General features: G+C 34.4%; 1 protein-coding gene across 17 annotated transcripts in view; it reads right to left on the minus strand.

The window, feature by feature from the left end:
- The window catches only part of BAZ2B (bromodomain adjacent to zinc finger domain 2B), a 379,971-nt gene that overhangs the window by 9,263 nt on the left and 352,423 nt on the right, over positions 1–18,285 (minus strand). For 11 of the 17 annotated variants that reach the window (XM_059927937.1, XM_059927948.1, XM_059927947.1 and 8 more), the window contains 7 exons: positions 15,032–15,687; positions 14,352–14,625; positions 14,020–14,175; positions 13,477–13,637; positions 8,361–8,671; positions 7,837–7,972; positions 2,942–3,088 (listed from right to left, as the gene is read on the minus strand). In XM_059927937.1, coding sequence (XP_059783920.1) covers positions 2,942–3,088; positions 7,837–7,972; positions 8,361–8,671; positions 13,477–13,637; positions 14,020–14,175; positions 14,352–14,625; positions 15,032–15,687 — 1,841 coding nt within the window. The remainder of the gene's footprint in view (positions 1–2,941; positions 3,089–7,836; positions 7,973–8,360; positions 8,672–13,476; positions 13,638–14,019; positions 14,176–14,351; positions 14,626–15,031; positions 15,688–18,285) is intronic. The other 6 variants (XM_059927946.1, XM_059927945.1, XM_059927942.1 and 3 more) reach the window with 3 other exon arrangements.

The following is an 18,285-nucleotide window of genomic DNA, read 5'->3' on the forward strand; positions in this document are numbered from 1 at the left end:
ATGCTCGTGATATTTTCTTCTGATGGCTTCCATTATCATAGTGAAATGGGAGTAAGGTCATCAGCTGAGAATGAGGATGGAGGAGACAGTAAATTATCAGGCACCATTAAAGGCCCTCTTAGCCTTAAATTTAAAGGGCTGGGTGTTTTCTCCAGCCACATTCAAGATACCTTTGTATCTGAATATATAGGTGCTGGAGAAGTCAGAGAGTTGGATTAACCAGAATGACGGTCTTACCAAGTGAGAGAGAGGCACAGGAGCTAAGGGTGGATGCAGTGATTATAGGAGGAAAGAGAGGACATGAATGGGGAGAGGGACAGTGAAAAGGTCTTAAGATAAATGAATTGAAGGCCCTGATGAGATCAAAGAATTATTGGAGTTGGAGCACTAGAGGGAGTGAACAGGAAAGAAAGGAGGCAGTGGAGAGATGGATGCTTGAAACTGAGTTTATGAAGTGGTGGTAGTTACTGGTAGTAACTACATCAAGAGATTAAATATGGAAGAGAGTGTCTGAGATAGGGAAAACCTAACGAAGAGTCTGGCCCTCAATACATTCTAACCCTTTCACACTTCTTACTCCTTACTTTATAACTCTAAAACCCATTTCTTCCTACTTTATCATAGTGCTACTCTTTAATCAGTTAGTATTAGAATTCACAGGTTTCCAATTTATATGTGACTGGCAAGTGACTTAAAATACATATGCTTATTACCATATGACCTAGCAATTCTACTCTTAGGTATACAACGGAAAAATTGAAAACATATATTCATACAAAAACTTGGGTATGACTGTTCATAGCAGCATTATTCATAAAAGCCAAAATGTAGAAACAAACCAAATGTCCATCAGCTGAACAGATAAACAAAATGTAGTCTGTCCATATAATGAAATATCATTTGACTTTAAAGATGAAGTGCTAGAACACAGATGAACCTTGAAAATATTGTGTTAAGTGAAAGAAAAAGGCCACATATTGTATGATTGGATGTATATGTAATGACAAGAATAGGCAAACCCACAGAGACAGAAAATAGATTAATGGTTGCCAAAGGCTGAGAAGAGAAGGGGAATGGGGAGTGAATGATAATGTGTACAAGCATACTTTTTGGGGATCATGAAGATGTTCTGGTATTTGATAGTGGTGATGGTTGTACAACTTTGTGAATATATTAAAAACCACTGAATTGCACACTTTAAAACGAATTCTACAGTATACGAATTATATCTCAAAAAAAAATCCCCATAAAACTCTTCATTTTGATCTGGCAATTAAAAAGTTTTAAGTAATAATACTACTTAAAAAATACTAAAATTTATATGGAGCCACAAAAGACCCAGAATTGCCAAAGTAATCCTTAGGAAAAAGAACAAAGCTGGAGGCATAACCCTTCCAGACTTCAGACACTACTACAAAGCTACAGTAATCAAAACAGTGTGGTATTGGGGCAGAAACAGACATATAGATCAATGAAACAGAATAGAGAACCCAGAAATAAACCCGCACACCTACAGTCAATTAATCTACAACAAAAGCAGTAAGAATATACAATGGAGACAAAACAGTCTCTTCAGCAAGTGGTGTTGGAAAAGCTGGACTGCTAAATCAATGAAATTAGAACACTCCCTCACACCCTCACACCATATATAAAAATAAACTCAAAATAGTTTAAAGACCTAAACATAAGACATAAAAGTCCTAGAAGAGAACACAGGGAAAACATCCTTGGACATAAATCATAGCAATATTTTCTTAGATCACTTTTCCAAGGCAAAAGAAATAAAAGCAAAAATAAATGGGACCTAATCAAACTTAAAAGCTTTTCCACAGCAAAGGAAACCAACAAAACAAAAAGACAACCTACCAGACTGGGAGAAAATATGTGCAAATGATGCAACTGACAAGGTGTTAATAACCAAAATACACAAACAGCTCATACAACTCAATATCAAAAACACAAACAACCCAACTGAAAAATGGGCAGAAGACCTAAATAGATATTTCTCTAAATAAGATATACAGCTGGCCAACAGGCACGTGAACTTAATGCTCAGCGTTAAGCGTTACTAAGTATTAGAGAAATGTACATCAAAACCACAATGAGGTATCATCTCACACCAGTCAGACTGGCTATCATCAAAAAGTCTACAAATAATAAGTGCTGGAGAGGGTGTGGAGAAAAGGGAACCCTAGCACACTGTTGGTGGGAATGTAAATTGGTGCAGCCAGTATGGAAAACAGCACGAAGTTTCCTTAAAAAATTAAAAATAGAGCTGCCATACGATCCAGGAATCCCACTCCTGGGCATATACCTAGAAAAGATGAAAACTCTTAATTTGAAAAGATACATGCACCCTAATGTTCATAACAGCCCTATTTACAATAGCCAAGACATGGAAACAACCCAAGTACCCATCAACAGACAATTGGTTTAAGAAGATGTGGTACACATATACAATGGACTATTACTCAGCCATAAAAAAGAATGAAATATTATCATTTGCAACAACATGGATGGACCTAGAGATTATCATACTAAGCGAAGTAAGTTAGACAGAGAAAGACAAATATCATATCACTTATACGTGGAATCTAAAAAATAATACAAATGAATCTATATACAAAACAGAAACAGACTCACAGACCTAGAAAACAAGCTTATGGTTACCAAAGGGGAAAGGTGGGGGTGGGGGGGGTGGGGAGGATAAATTAGGAGTATGGGATTCACAGATACAAACTACTACACATAAAATAGATAAGCAACAAGGATTTACTGTAAAGCACAGGGAACTCTATTCAAAATCTTGTAATAACCTATAATGGAAAAGAATCTGGAAAAAAATATATAACTGAATCACTCTGCTGTATACCCAAAACTAACACAATATTGTAAATCAACTATACTTCAATAAAAAAATTTAGTTTTAGATCAGTCTTACCTTAGCAATGCAAGCTGGACAAAACCAGTCCCCATCTGGTATAGTTGTAATCTTGGGTCTATGGCAGTATGTATGACAGCCTTTGTCACAGCCATCGCAAAGGAGGAGCAGTTCTTCATTATCTCCCTTTCGACAGATCTGGCAGTACTATAATACATGGAAAATCATTTAAAATTAACACTCTGCTACAAATAATATTTTTTGGGATATTAAACACACCATTAATTCCTAATTTATATTAGTAATGAACATTCCGCTTGCTAACAAATATACAGTAGCCATACACATCTATGTATCTCTCGTTACACAGATATGGACCACATGATGGGGTGAGCAGTTCAGTTGGGGTAAATGCACATTTCAGGTACACTGCAAAAAACAAAGCTAGAGGTTGAATGCCTGCACACACTTCAGAAGCATGTACACATTAACATACGAAATAATTAACATGACATTAGAGCACATAAAGCAATGAATAGCTTTAATACATGGTGTTTTAATTTTTTAATATATTTCATCGTTTGCTTATCTTAGCATCCTCATGATATCCTGAGAAAGAAATAAGTAAGAGTTAGAGTAATTTTTAAGATCAAAATTAGGAACTTGCATTAGTAACAGAATTATAAATAATAATAATAAGATGTCACTGTATTTTGACTATGTCCAAATCAGGAAACTTTGGAAATCAACCCAAATCAAACATGTGTCACAAATGTAGAAAATGGATCCTACAAAATGATTTCTAAGGGCAAAAGAAATTGATACAATAAATTAAATAAAAGAATTTAGAAGTTATAATTTATTTTCTAGGACTAAAAATAAAATTGTTTCTTCTCTGTTGAAAAACTTCTAATACCATTAAGAACTTTAAAATCTATAAAGAGATTTGTTTTCCCCATGCACACATATTCTGTATAACAAGTTTCACAAAGGGAAAGAAGGAAGATTAGACAGGTAAAAACTTTAAAGATGGCTTTAAAAAATGGTAAGTACTAACGTTATATTTTGACATTTAGTTTTTATTTCAGTCACAGTAGACAATGTCCTGTAATCAATATTCAAAAAAATGAAAACATTACTAATATAATATTGTACATCAACTATATTTCAATTAAAAATAGTTAAAACATTTAAATTATAAATCATTTGTACTAATTTTAAGTTATGTATTTATATACTCTTAAAAACAAAATAGCTTAATTGTTCAAACTTAATTTGTTTAATTTCAATAAAACATTAAATCTTAATCTGGGAATGTCTAAAATAGTCTTTCATAACTCAATACGTACACCAATGATAGCTTAAGAATCTCATCAAAACAGCAGATACATGCTATTCACCTTAACAAATATCTATCAAATATATGTAATATACATGTAATACTAAAACTGGCATGTGTACTAAGAGCAAAAGCAGTAGAGTTTAATATCCCAACAGTAAGTATTTATTTTATGACCTTTTCTGATAACCACATCACTAAATACCTTAATATGGTGTTATTTCTCCAAATTTGAGTTATTTCTTTAAAACTTCTATTATAAAAATACTCATTGAGAAATAACATTTCGAAGGTTATATTTCAATCCTTATAACAATAAAATTTAAAAATCAGACTCATGAACATTAAGTAAATTCTCATTGTTTTCTACAATAGCTAAAAATACTATGAAGCCTGTCTTACATCTCACATTTATGATTTAAAAATAAAATTATTTTCTGATACTTATTAAGAAAGGGTGGCAGGTATCAAGTTCATAACATTTTTGAAAATCCATAGTAATAGCTCACAATACGTTAGAGCAAATGTAGTAATATTTGGTTTTAACTCCTTTGCTACCACAGTAAAAAAAAAACAGTGGATGTTGCCGATTGCTTAACATTAACAACAGAAAACATATTGTGGGCTGAGAAGTATCTGGAGGCAAATCATGGCAGCTCCTTCTTTCCTAGTAAGCATGGTTTCTGGTAAAGAGGATATTTCTAAAGATATTGAGCACTTTAACATTTTTTTTTAGGACTTCTTATGAGGATTAGTATAGGTTTTGTTACATTTCTAATTAAAGGTTACCAAGTGCTCATTAATCTTTGAATAAGAAACTCTGCCTTCTTTTCAAAGTAGTTTTATAGCAAATAATGTATTATTAAACATTAAAAAAAGAAATAAAAATTATGAGATGGAGTTAAATAATGATGAATGTATATTAATTTATTAATAACAATGGAAAAGAAGTTTGCAAAACATGAAATAAAGCTTTAGATTGCAGAAAGTAAGTATACTAATATAAAGGTAGATTTTGGTATAAGTTTTGGGTTTCTGTGTATAGGTTATAACAAAACTGCCTACACTGTGATGATTGTTTTGGTGTAGATGAGAAAAGTAACTGTACAAATTTCATTCTGATATAGGAATTGAATCTTTTTTGATCATTATAGCCTACATTTCACCAAATATATTTGTCTAAGGTGACTTTAAAACTGGTTTTAATAATAATTTTTAGAAGAAAAATTATTTTTACCTGGTAAAAATGCTACCAGATGACCTGAACAATGCCTTAAAACTTATAGTAAATTCTAATCTATATAGGGAAAGACCTAAATTTGAGCATATTGTGAAAACTGCAGATTCATTATTCCATGGACATTTTAGAAAGAAGTGAAAAAAACCATAGAAGAAAGCAAATTTATTTGTATAGAATGAATAAAGTCTTGAGTAGTCTAAGTATAGAGGTAAAAAGGAAGGAGAGAATGTTAAATTATTTAAGAATCACTTCTTGTCTTTGGGGAAGATTATTTAAAATACGAATTTTACCCTTAGTCATTCATGAAAACAAATCTCAAATGATTGAATTTTAAAGCTAACCTGTAATTCAAAAGCAACTGTTAAAGTAATTCATAAAAGTCTACATATAATAGATATTTCTGTATACGATACAAAAGAGGCAAAAGCGACACGTACATGATTTAAAATAAATCTCTCTCTGGAAAATATAAGAAATATAGCTTTTATTTTGAACATACAGCATTTGTTGTCTAGTACAAAGTAGAGGCTACTACATGATAACTAACTGGGCTTGAACAAAGAAGGCGAAAAAACATTTTTAACTGTTAGAGGAAAGACTAAAGTATCTACTCAATGCCAACTATATCCAAATATTGGGTTGGCCAAAAGGTTCGTTCGGTTTTTTTCTGCAAGATGGCTCTAGTAACAGTTGTCTATAAGTTCATTCAGAACAATTTTGTTAGATTGTATGTGACACCTATCACATCAGCGTGCATTTAAAAAAAGACTTATCAAAATTGGTGAATTTTTGTGTAGCTATTTTAATACTGAAGATGGAAGAAAAACGGCAACATTTTCGGCATATTATGCTTTATTATTTCAAGAAAGGTAAAAACGCAACCGAAATGCAAAAAAAGATTTGTGCAGTGTATGGAGAAGGTGCTGTGACTGATTGAACACATCAAAAGTGGTCTGCGAAGTTTCATGCTGGAAATTTCTCACTGGACGATGCTCCACGGTTGGGTAGACCAGTTGAAGTTGACAGCGATCAAATCAAGACATTAATTGAGAACAATCAACGTTCTACCATGCGGGAGATGGCCGACATACTCAAAATATCCAAATCAAGCGCTGAAAATCATTTACACCAGCTTGGTTATGTGAATCGCTTTGATGTTTGGGTTCCACATAAATTAAGCAAAAAACCCTTCTTGACCGTATTTCCTCATGCGATTCTCTGCTTAAACATAATGAAAATGTTCCATTTTTAAAACAAATTGTGACGGGTGATGAAAAGTGGATACTGTACAATAATGTGGAATGGAAGAGATCGTGGGGCAAGAGAAATGAACCACCACCAACCACACCAAAGGCTGGTATATGGTGGGATTGGAAGGGAGTCCTCTATTATGAACTCCTTCCAGAAAACCAAATGATTAATTCCAACAAGTACTGCTCCCAATTAGACCAACTGAAAGCAGCACTCAACAAAAAGTGTCCAGAATAAGCCAACAGAAAACGCATAATCTTCCATCAGGATAATGCAAGACCACATGTTTCTTTGATGACCAGGCAAAAACTGTTAAAGCTTAGCTGGGAAGCTCTGATTCATCCAGCTTATTCACCAGACATTACACCTTTGGATTTCCATTTATTTAGGCTTTACAAAATTCTCTTAATGGAAAAAATTTTAATTCTCTGGAAGACTGTAAAAGGCACCTGGATCAGTTCTTTGCTCAAAAAGATAAAAAGTTTTGGGAAGATGGAATTATGAAGTTGCCTGAAAAATGGTAGAAGGTAGTGGAACAAAATGGTGAATATGCTGTTCAATAAAGTTCTTGGTGAAAATGAAAAATGGATCTTTTATTTTTACTTAAAAACCGAAGGCAATTTTTTGGCCAACCCAAAACATGATATCGGTGCATAAAGGAAGAGCTCTCTGCTTATTCTGTATTTACTTAGCTAAGTATTTCTGGCATTAAAAAAAGAAAACTGATACAAATATAAAGATATTTTAGAAATGAAATGAATGTACTTAGCAGGTAATGTTAGCAACTGGAGTGTTTACAAGATTGAAAGGGCCTTCAAAACATTCAGATTAACAACTATTATGTTGACAGAATGGAGAAGACAACTTCAGTCAGAGTTATAAACAATATTCAAAGGAGAGAAAAACAAGATTTTAAAAAACGAAAGGTAACATTTGGTAGGTTCCTTCAAAAAGCCCAAAATAAGGAGGAAAGTATCAAACTATACAGTATTTAAGAATCAAGGAAATTCTCAAGTACAGCATACATTATTTTGACAATAAGTGATGCATAATTAAGAAATATCTGAAGATTGGAAAAAAACAGGACAAAGTAAATTATAGTATTTCTTAAATAAAAACACTTACAACTTTCATAATTGATTTTTCCCATGCTATTGATTTCTGTAACTGCTGAATGCACAGAGCTACCTGTGCAGCACTGCGAGCTTCTGATAATGCCCTTCTCCATACCCTGAGCCCTGGAGCAATATCCTCTTCAACTCTGCATTGAAATATAGAAAAATTAAGTAGGTCACGTCCACATTTATGGTTACTGAATGTGAAACAATCATCACACTGAAAGCCAAGCAATGACAAAAACATGTAACAGCCAATAAGTATAAGGTTTAAGCAACTAAATTTGATGTAGTGCACAGACTGTGGCTACGTGCCTCAAAGCTTAGTCACAACCAGGTAAATGTAAGATCACTTTGCAGGATTATCAACGCACATAACAACAACAAAAAATGTTTTTACAAAGCACCATGCAAATAGCATGATCCATATGGATCACAGACATACAAGAAGATACATAGATAACAGGCAATAGAAAATAGGCTCCAATTAGCAAAGAAGCACAATAATTTTTCAAGTTAATCTCAATAACCTACCCGTCACCATCACCACTAACGGATGGTGCAGGAGCAGGGACAGTAACTGTGCCCACATTATCCAGTTTGATCTGAATGGTGGTACTTAAGGGGCTCTTCAGATACCTTCTTTCAATGTTCCGCTCCAAATCAGCCAGCCTGGTTACAGCTATATCTAGGGGGTTGTCACTCTTCCGTTCCAGTGCATGTGCACTGCTTTCTTCTTCGCCAGTAAATTCTCCATCATGCTCCTTGCACAATTTAGAAAATGACTTATGTTCAAAATATACCAAGTCCTCCCTTTCTGATGCAGGCTCTGGACACATCCAACCCTATATATCAAAAGAATAATGTTATTATGGTTTCCTCTTGAAATGCCTGCTGGGTGAATTACCTTTACTTAAAATACAGCAGCAGACACCAGCAGATCTTAAGGATCTTTACTAAACGTGTTTACCTTGTGTTTCCTAATGCTAGGTAGAAACAAGAATAAAAAATTAAAAGAAACAGTTGTGAGAAGTTTGAAGAAGAAAATTTAACAACTTTTGATATTATGAAAGGTATAATGAAAATCAGCAAAGTATTCTGAGAGACTTTAGACTACATGCTTATTCATTTCAACAGAAATCTCTCAGTGGTCTCTGAATTTAGCTCTTCCTTTCCATTTCCATTCCTTCTACCACTCTTCCGTACAGGGGTCTGTACAATACTTACCATTTCTCCTTCAGCCGTAGGAGTTTGCATGAGCTGTTATATTTGTCTGTATAGCCTTTCCCTGTTGCTCTTAACCTGGTTAACTCCACTCATCCTGCAGCTCTCATTTTAAAAGTCCTCAGGGAATTCTTCTCTGACCTCCTTTAGCAGGTAAGTCTCCATATGACAAGCCCACAAAGGACCATATAATACGCCATAGCCTTGTGGTACTCACAATTTTTTACTATTGTGATTATTTGATTCACATCTTTTTACCTCTAAATTCCACGATGGCAGGGATCACGTCTGCTTTGACTCATTTTATCTCCAGCACGGTGAAAGCAAATAGTAGGCACTCAATACACACATGTTGATTGAATAAGTGAATGATCTTATAACTCAGCTTGCTTTTATTGATCTTCTACCTCAAAATCCTTCAAAGTTTCCCTACTGTTTAACAAAGTCCATATTTTTATCATGACATTCAAGTACCTCAATCTACCTCTTCCTCTCATGTTCCCGTTCACACATCCTACACTGCAAATTCCACAACTTGCAACTCCACAAACATGCCCTAAACTTCTGGATCCTGGTGCTCTGCTCAGGCTGTTCCCTCTTCCTAGTATGGCATTCCTTGTCAAAAGCTGACTCACCTTCTCAAGTTCCATCTCGACTTCTACGTGAGATGTTCCCTGATCTCTCCCATGTCTCCATCAGAAGTTATGTGTTCTTTTTCTAAATTCATGTACGACTCTGTACTCCTCTATGATCAGTTAACAGATTCTGCAGAGATGTATATATGACTTATCTCCCTATTAGATGACAAGCTTTCTGACAGCAGAAACCACATTTTATCCAATTTTGTGGTGCCTACTGTCTGATGTGGAATAGGGGCTTAGTAAATGCATATTAAATGAAAAACAGAATGAACATTATCCTTTTTATTAAATCTCTTTAGAGATAATTATTTTATCTTGTATATTAGGATCAATTCCTCTTCTTTAATTCAGTAGAACATTTATATTTGTGAAGTAAGGATGGAATTATGAATAGTACATGTAAGTGCATTAGGTACAAGTCATGTCAAATGAACCTCATTCCCATATTTTGAAAAGGGTACTAAATTGCTAAATCAAGAGAACCCTGTAAACATAGCATATCTTGATGTCTGCCAGGCAAATGACAAGACAAACAATGAAGACTAGATTAAAGAAATCTAGAGGGTTGAAAACTGCTTCCAAAAAATGGTGGTTGACAGAACTTGTGTCACCTCAGAAAAGGTCCCCAGTGCCAATGTCCAAAAGGCTCTGTACTTGGTTTGTCCTGTTAATACACTTATGAGTAACTTGGTTGATTGTTATTAAATCTGCAGATGATTTAAAACTAGGAAGAAAATTTAATATTCTGTATAACAGGACTAAGATAAAAATAGTTCCATATGCTGAAAAATGTACCAACATGAAATTAATAAAAATAAAACAATGATAAATGTAAATTTTAGGTTTGAAGTTTAAGCAACTAATCACAGAAATATTGAATACTATATGTGATAGAACGCGCTTAAAAGCTCTTTGAAAGAGGGCCAGAGTTTGTTTTTTCATAGCGTATACTCAGTGAAGCAAGAGTATAATGTGGATGCTAAAAAGCTAGTACAAAATTCAAACAGCATTAATGGAAGTATAGTGCTGGATTAAGGAAAGTAAAAGTCCCATGAACACATTCAGACAGCGCTATGTACAGTTATGGATACAACATTTTAAGAAGGATATTAACACTGGTGTTTATACAGAAGAGAATCATGTACACGGAAACCATTTCACAGGACTAATGGTTGAAGGAATTAATTAGCTTGTAAAAGAGAAAACTTAGAAAGAGACACAGGAGCTATCTTTAGAGGAGCTGGAAGAGTAATTAGGTTTTTCGTATACTCTCAACAACAGAACTAGGACAAGAGACTTGCAGATTTTCCTACAAAATAACAAAGAATGTCCAAATTATAAGCAATATTAAAAATATAAATGAATGCACCTAAGTAAGTCCCACAGGCTACCTGTGTGATGTGTCTTCACAATGGCTAGTTCCCCACGTTAAACATATAACTCTGTTTTCTTAAAAAAAAAAATTAAATCTTCTATAGATGTTAAAATAATGTCTTGTGGTTATTTTCATCATTTGTGTTTTTAGACTCTTCAAGAATAATTCATTTTTTCAGAATAATACAGAATAATTTAGTAATACCTTAATAACAGAATATTAAAACATTTCACTTAAAAAACAAATTCTACTTTTCTTATATACTTAGAACACAGCCAAGAATGTCTAAGCAGCCAGTAACGTGATAAGGTTAATGCAGGAAAATATGAGTATGGCTCCAGGAAAACGTTTCAGGCCCAAACCCTGACTTTATACTTAACTTAAAAAAGCTTGGGGGCTTCCCTGGTGGCACAGTGGTTGAGAGTCCGCCTGCCAATGCAGGAGACACGGGTTCGAGCTCTGGTCTGGGAAGATCCCACATGCCGCGGAGCAACTAGGCCTGTGAGCCACAATTGCTGAGCCTGTGCGTCTGGAGCCTGTGCTCCGCAACAAGAGAGGCCGCGATAATGAGAGGCCTGCGCACCGCAATGAAGAGTGGCCCCCGCTTGCCGCAACTAGAGAAAGCCCTCGCACAGAAACGAAGACCCAATACAGCCATAAATAAATAAATAAATAAATTTAAAAAAAAAAAAAAAAAAAAAGCTTGGGACTTCGCTGGTGGCACAGTGGATAACAATCCACCTGCCAATGCAGGGGACATGGGTTCGAGCCCTGGTCTGTGAAGATCCCACATGCTGCAGAGCAACTAAGCCTATGTGCCACAACTACTGAGCCTGTGTGCCACAACTACTGAAGCCCACACACCTAGAGCCTGTGCTCTGCAACAAGAGAAGCCACCGCAATGAGAAGCCCACACGCAGCAATGAAGACCCAACCCAGCCAAAAATAAATAAAATTAAATCTTAAAAAAAAAAAAAAAAGCTTGGTGATATGCTTTCCCAACCAATAGCCAATTAGAACTGGCAAATTAGGTGGAAGAAGTTGGGGGGAAATTGGGCCAGTAGAACCAATCAAATTTAAACCAGCAAGCAGTAGCAACTGACCATGAGAGAAGACAGAAACAGACTATAGAAAGCAGACACAGTCGTTTAAAAGCAAAGCACACTAGGACCATTTAATGTAGGGGCAAAACCTCTTCACATTTCCTGAGGGAATCATTATCTAATAATTGGTCTTCGCACTAATGATCCTGTGTCACCAAGATAATTTAAATCAAACTCATTATTCTCAATTTAAGAAGGCAGTGTAATGCGTAACATAAGCGATCTGACAAACATGTTAAAAAATAATGGTGCTAAATGGAATAATTTTCGTTTCTCTAGAAAATTAACTTGTGTGGAAGACTTCATTTGTTGAAGATGCCAAATAAATGAGGCATTTTTATACTGTATTATAGTACTAGGAGGAAGATATAGTTTGCTAGCAAAATAGAGTCAACAAATGATAAATTTTGCTTCCCAAAGTTGGTAATTATGTTTGCAGCAAGAAAGGGATATGTTATTAGCTCTGGAAAGTGACATTTTTTGGAGAACTTCAAAAGTTTCCAAATGCCATAGGATAGTACTATGGCATAAGTTTCTCATTCTGAATAAAACATAAAATAGCAGATCAAATTACATGGATACTACATTTTCTAAACCTTTTCAGGTGTCTCATACTTATTCATCATCCATCCATTTACTCTCAGAGACATCACCTTATTATCAACTGAGAAGACTTTATACCCCTCCTACCAAAACTAAAAATTCTTGCACTAAGGTAAAGCTTTCCTTTTGCCTGTCCATTGGAAGCCAGTCTGATCATGATAATGCTTGTGACATGGTAATGCCCAGTAGATAAATAAATTTAAAATTTACATATATATGTAGGGTGTGTGGGTATGTGTATAATGATACAGTGTATATTTGGATATATCTATATTCTCCAATTTTAAATTATATAGAGTGAAATTTTGACATACAACATGGCTTGATGCAAGGAGGTTCCTCTATATGAAACAGTATAGTAGTTATTTGATAGAGCATTATATTTATCATGGGTAAAACTAGAAATGACACTTTTGAATTCCATTAAGGAGGCAGCAAGATTTGGTAAAAAGAACACAGGTTCTGGACTCAGACAGACTTGGATGAATACACACTTAGCTTACTATATGACCAGTGGCAGGTTACTTAACTTTGAGTCTTGTTCCTTACCTGTAAGATGGGGGAAATTAATTCAGGATCATTTTGAGAATTAAATGAGATAAAGTGAAAACATTTAGCAGAGTAACTGGCACATATCAGGTATACAACAAATGATAGTTACCTTCCATCATCCTAAAAACAGATTTCATTCCAATCAATTTTACCTTCACTTGCAAACTTGCTGATGCAACTCTCCTTTCTAGATCTTCTACCTGTTGAAGAATACTCAAATCCATTTCCATTGCTTGTTCTTCTACTGACCAGTTCTCCACAATATCTCGAGTTACCTGGTTTTCTTCATGTTCATTTAATTCAATAATAGCAACTATATTTGAAAAGAAATTAATTTTAAAATCCACTTTATCCCTCAATGATTTCTTCTAAAAAGTGAATAAGGTTCCAGGGATAACATATACGTGTAACTTAACACACACAAATGTACTTGTGCATACACAGGCAGATTACTCTTAAAAGTAGGAATATTCTTTTTTAAGAAACAAAACAATATGTCTGCAGGTTGTGAGAAATTATAAGAAAGTAATACCTATTTAAGAAATGTAAAGAGTTACTGTTTGTTGAACAAAATAGAAAAAAAAATGCCTATTAGTAATAAATTAAGAATTAGGATATACTACAATATGTTTTAAGATAAAAGAACTAATTCTCATAACTAAGCAAGAGAGCAGAAGTCTCTTTTAGGTACATACCATCCTTATTCTTGATGCAAGCTTGAGTAATATAATCCAAGTGTTTCTGAATTTGTTTTTGTAACGCCTTTTCTCTTATTCCTCTGAGATGGAGCACTTTGAGCAAAGCTTTTAGGTCCTCTGGGTCAATAATTCTCCACCAACCAAACTGCATTTCTAAGTTAAGATAAATATGTAGATCTTTTTACAAATATTTTGAATATAAATTAATGGCACAATGCAAATCAGAAGACTTATAACTATGTAGAAAACCATCAAAGATTCGGTTATAATGCAGGAATCTATAACAATAAAATAAAGTAAGTGGCTATAAACCATCTCAATGTACCTACCTTCTGGAATAGGTTTTGGGTTAGGAAAATCTACTGGTTTTGCTACGTCAACAGCTACAGGTTGAGTTGAAGAGACTTTTTCATTCTGTGGTACTGGAGATTCACTTTTACTTGAAGCAACATTAGGTGTCAAGAATGAATTACTATTTCCTTCTGATAATCCCAACCCTGATCCCAGACTAGGTAAAGGTGATGTAAATGGATTACTGGAAGTAAGCACACCGGTGGGCCACCCACAAAACTGGAGTCCCATCATAGATACTCCACTTTTCATCTGCAAAAAAACACAAAACATTTTAAAAGTAGAACAATCTAGGAAGTTAGGAAAAGTGTTTAGAACCAGAAATTGTTTATAAAATTCGGAAAAAATATTCTTTCACTTACCACGATTAGAGGCAAACTAAATACAATAATAACACGTCGTTTCATTTGCTCCCCAAGTAATTTCTTTTTAGATATAATGCAACAGTAATAAGTTAAAAAGTAATTAAAGAAGGCTTTGACTTAGACATCAGTAGTTCTGATGAAGCTTGGTGATAGCAATTCTGACTCTTCAATTTTCAAACCATGGCGGAGATAATATTATAAATATTCAACTGATTTCCCTTGAGAGAGAATCTTTATGGGGTCAAAGATTAAATAAAGCAACATAAAAATGAGTTACAATTAGCAGCACTAACCTGAAGAGGTGATAAAGCAAATGGATTTAGGCCAACAGGATTCTGAGCAGAAGATGATCCAAGAAGAGGAGCTGGGGCAGGCGAAGGTGACTTAGATGGTGGCTGAGACTGAGGGGTCACTAAAGAAGCAGTTGACATACCTGCATGGGTAAGTGATGTGTCATCACAAGGTGTCCTTGGCAAAAGGCTAAACCACTGTCTATTCTTTTCAGTCAGTGTTTTTAACAACTGGTCATTGGGGAGAGGACTATAGATCTTCCCTGGACCACCTGAACTGGTATTGAACAGATTATTAGAGTCTGTCTTTTCCACGCTGCTTTGTGTTGCTGTTGATTGAATGCTGCCCAATGAATGTTTTCCACTGTTTTGATAAGACAATGTGCACCCATTTGCACTACTGTTTGGTTTGGGGGTTATTACATCTGACTCAGGAGGCATCTTAGCTACTTCTAAAAGCTTGCTTAATTTTGAAAATGAACCAGGTTTCTGAAGAAACAGATTTGTGTTATCTTTTTCTTTAGTATCTTCCTTTTGCTCACAATGATCTGGATTTGAACAATTTAAAGTGTCCTCAGAAGTCTCAAATATTTCTTCTTTGATCTGGATACTTTCTGCCTTTTTTAGTTTTTCTCTTTCTTTTGCAATTTCTTCTAGTCCTAAAAAATTGAAAAGCATTAAAAAGATCAGTTACTCCAGATCAAACCAATACTATAATTATATTCTTTTATTACTTATCAAGTTATATGCATAAATATTTTAGGAAACTTTTCTAGATTACTTAATACTCTCCATTTTCCCCTTTTTTCTAGATTAGATTCTTTTGCTCATTGGAAAATTAATGTAATTTTGTGACTAATCTTTAGAAAAACTAAAATATAAAAAATTTAAAAGCCCTAATACACAGCAAAAATTATTATTAATATTTTTGTCTAAACCCTTCCAGGCATTCTATATGCATACACATATACACTTAAACCTATAAGTTAAAAAAAAAGGAAATCTCATTATATACATAATGTTCTAACCCACATGTTTTGCTCTGTAAACATCCTGATATGTCAATAAATATATAACTACATCATAAATTTTAATGGCTATAGAATATTCAATAGAATATATCATAACTTAAATAAATTTCAATCTTCTACTAATGGCTATTAATAGGGCCTAATTATTCACTGTTACAAAAAATGTTATAAATGATGAATGACCTTGTATCTGTATCTTTGGACTTAAATTTTTTTAAAAATTTACTTCCTTAGGATAAATTTCTAGAAAAAATTTACTGAGTCCTAAGATATATACTTTTCAGAGTTTTTGAAATATGTTGTCAAACTGAAAGTCTAGATCAATACACGTTCATACCAGAAGCAAGAGCATCTGTTTGCCTACACCCTCAAGGAAACTAAATACTATCAGTATTTTTTGTTTTTGTCAATATCTGGGAGATAAAAATCTAAACTGCATTTTTTTTCTGATCTCCAGTAAGGCTGAGTATCTTTTCATGGGCTTACTGGCATTTCTCCTTTGTGAACTTCTGGTTCATATTTTTGAACAGTGTTCTAAAAATAATTTATAAGAACTCTTTAAAAACTACAAATCCACTACTTTATTCAATTTGAAAAGTAATATATGTCCAAGGTGAAATATTCAGTAATGAGAGGTATAAAGAACACCCTTTCTGCCCTACTCCCTTAGTCCCTATTTCTACTCTTCAGAGGTAACCATGGTTAATCAATCATGTTTATATATCCTTCTGGAAATCTTATATGCATCTATAGGAATATCATTTTGCAGTATTACATAAATGGATACTACCCTTCACTTTTCTGCAACTCAGAATAAAATCCAAACTCCTAAGCAAGGCCTACAATGCTGTATGGTCTGGTTCCTGAAAATTTCTACAACCTCTGACCACTCTTGTCCTTGCTAACCTTGCTCTTCCTTTCTCCCTTTTTTTCAGCTTCTCAAACATACCCAGTTCTTTCCTTTTTTGGGCACTTTGCATTTGCTGCTCCCTCTGCCTGGGATATTGTTTTGTTGACTGGCTCCTTATCCTTCATGTCTCAGATCAAGTCATTTCCTCACAGAGGTTTTCTCTGATCATTTTATCTGAAGTAGGTTCCCTATTCCATTCACTTTATTTATTTGTTTTCCTGACATATGGTTGACATACAATATTATATGTTACAGGTATATAATGTAGTGATTCACAATTTTTAAAGGTTATACTCCATTTACAGTTATTTAAAAATATTGGCTATATTCCTTGTGTTGTACAACACATCCTTGTGTCTTATTTTACTCATTCACTTTAGAATATCATCCTACATATTTCCGTCACAGAATTTATCATTATAAACAATAACCTTATTATTTGTTTATTTTCTACTCCACTCCCACCCACACACTAGAATTTATTTATTTATTTATTTATTTATTATTTTTTATTTATGGCTGTGTTGGGTCTTCGTTTCTATGCAAGGGCTTTCTCTAATTGTGGCAAGTGGGGGCCACTATTCATCACGGGGCACGGGTCTCTCACTATCGCGGCCTCTCTTGTTGTGGAGCACAGGCTCCAGACGTGCAGGCTCAGTAATTGTGGCTCACGGGCCCAGCTGCTCTGCGGCATGTGGGATCTTCCCAGACCAAGGCTCGAACCCGTGTCCCCTGCATTGGCAGGCAGACTCTCAACCACTGCGCCACCAGGGAAGGCCCCACACACTAGAATTTAAATCAGCAAGCTTTTAAAAGCAGAGCAATGTTTCTCTTGCTTATTATTGGATCCCAAATGCCTAACATGGTGGCTGCTATAAAATAGAAGCTCAAGAAATTTTTCTTGAACGATGAAATAAAAGGATGAATTTGATATTTTCACTAAATACCTTAGACAGTTTTCCATGCTAAAACATATAACTGTACTTCATTTTTTTCAATCAGCTGAATAATATTCTATTTTATGGATACATCATAACTTAACCAATCCTCTACTAATGTTTGAAATCACTTTCATATGCTTCTCTTGAAATTAGTTTCTACCCCAAATTAAAATCCTATACTTCAGACTTATGCTTCTGGACAGTATGGAATAATAGGGACTAGATTTACACTCTTGCATGAAACAACCAAAAAAGAGGCAAAATATATGAAACCACAGTATGCAAGAAACTGGACTTCAGGCAACAAGAAAAGAAAACAAACACAGTCATACCTATGATTGCCCCAGCTTATTGCTTTGGGTTAATTTCCAGGCT

This window comes from Balaenoptera ricei, chromosome 7 (assembly GCF_028023285.1).
Source record: "Balaenoptera ricei isolate mBalRic1 chromosome 7, mBalRic1.hap2, whole genome shotgun sequence".
Classification (NCBI taxonomy): Eukaryota; Metazoa; Chordata; class Mammalia; order Artiodactyla; family Balaenopteridae; genus Balaenoptera; species Balaenoptera ricei.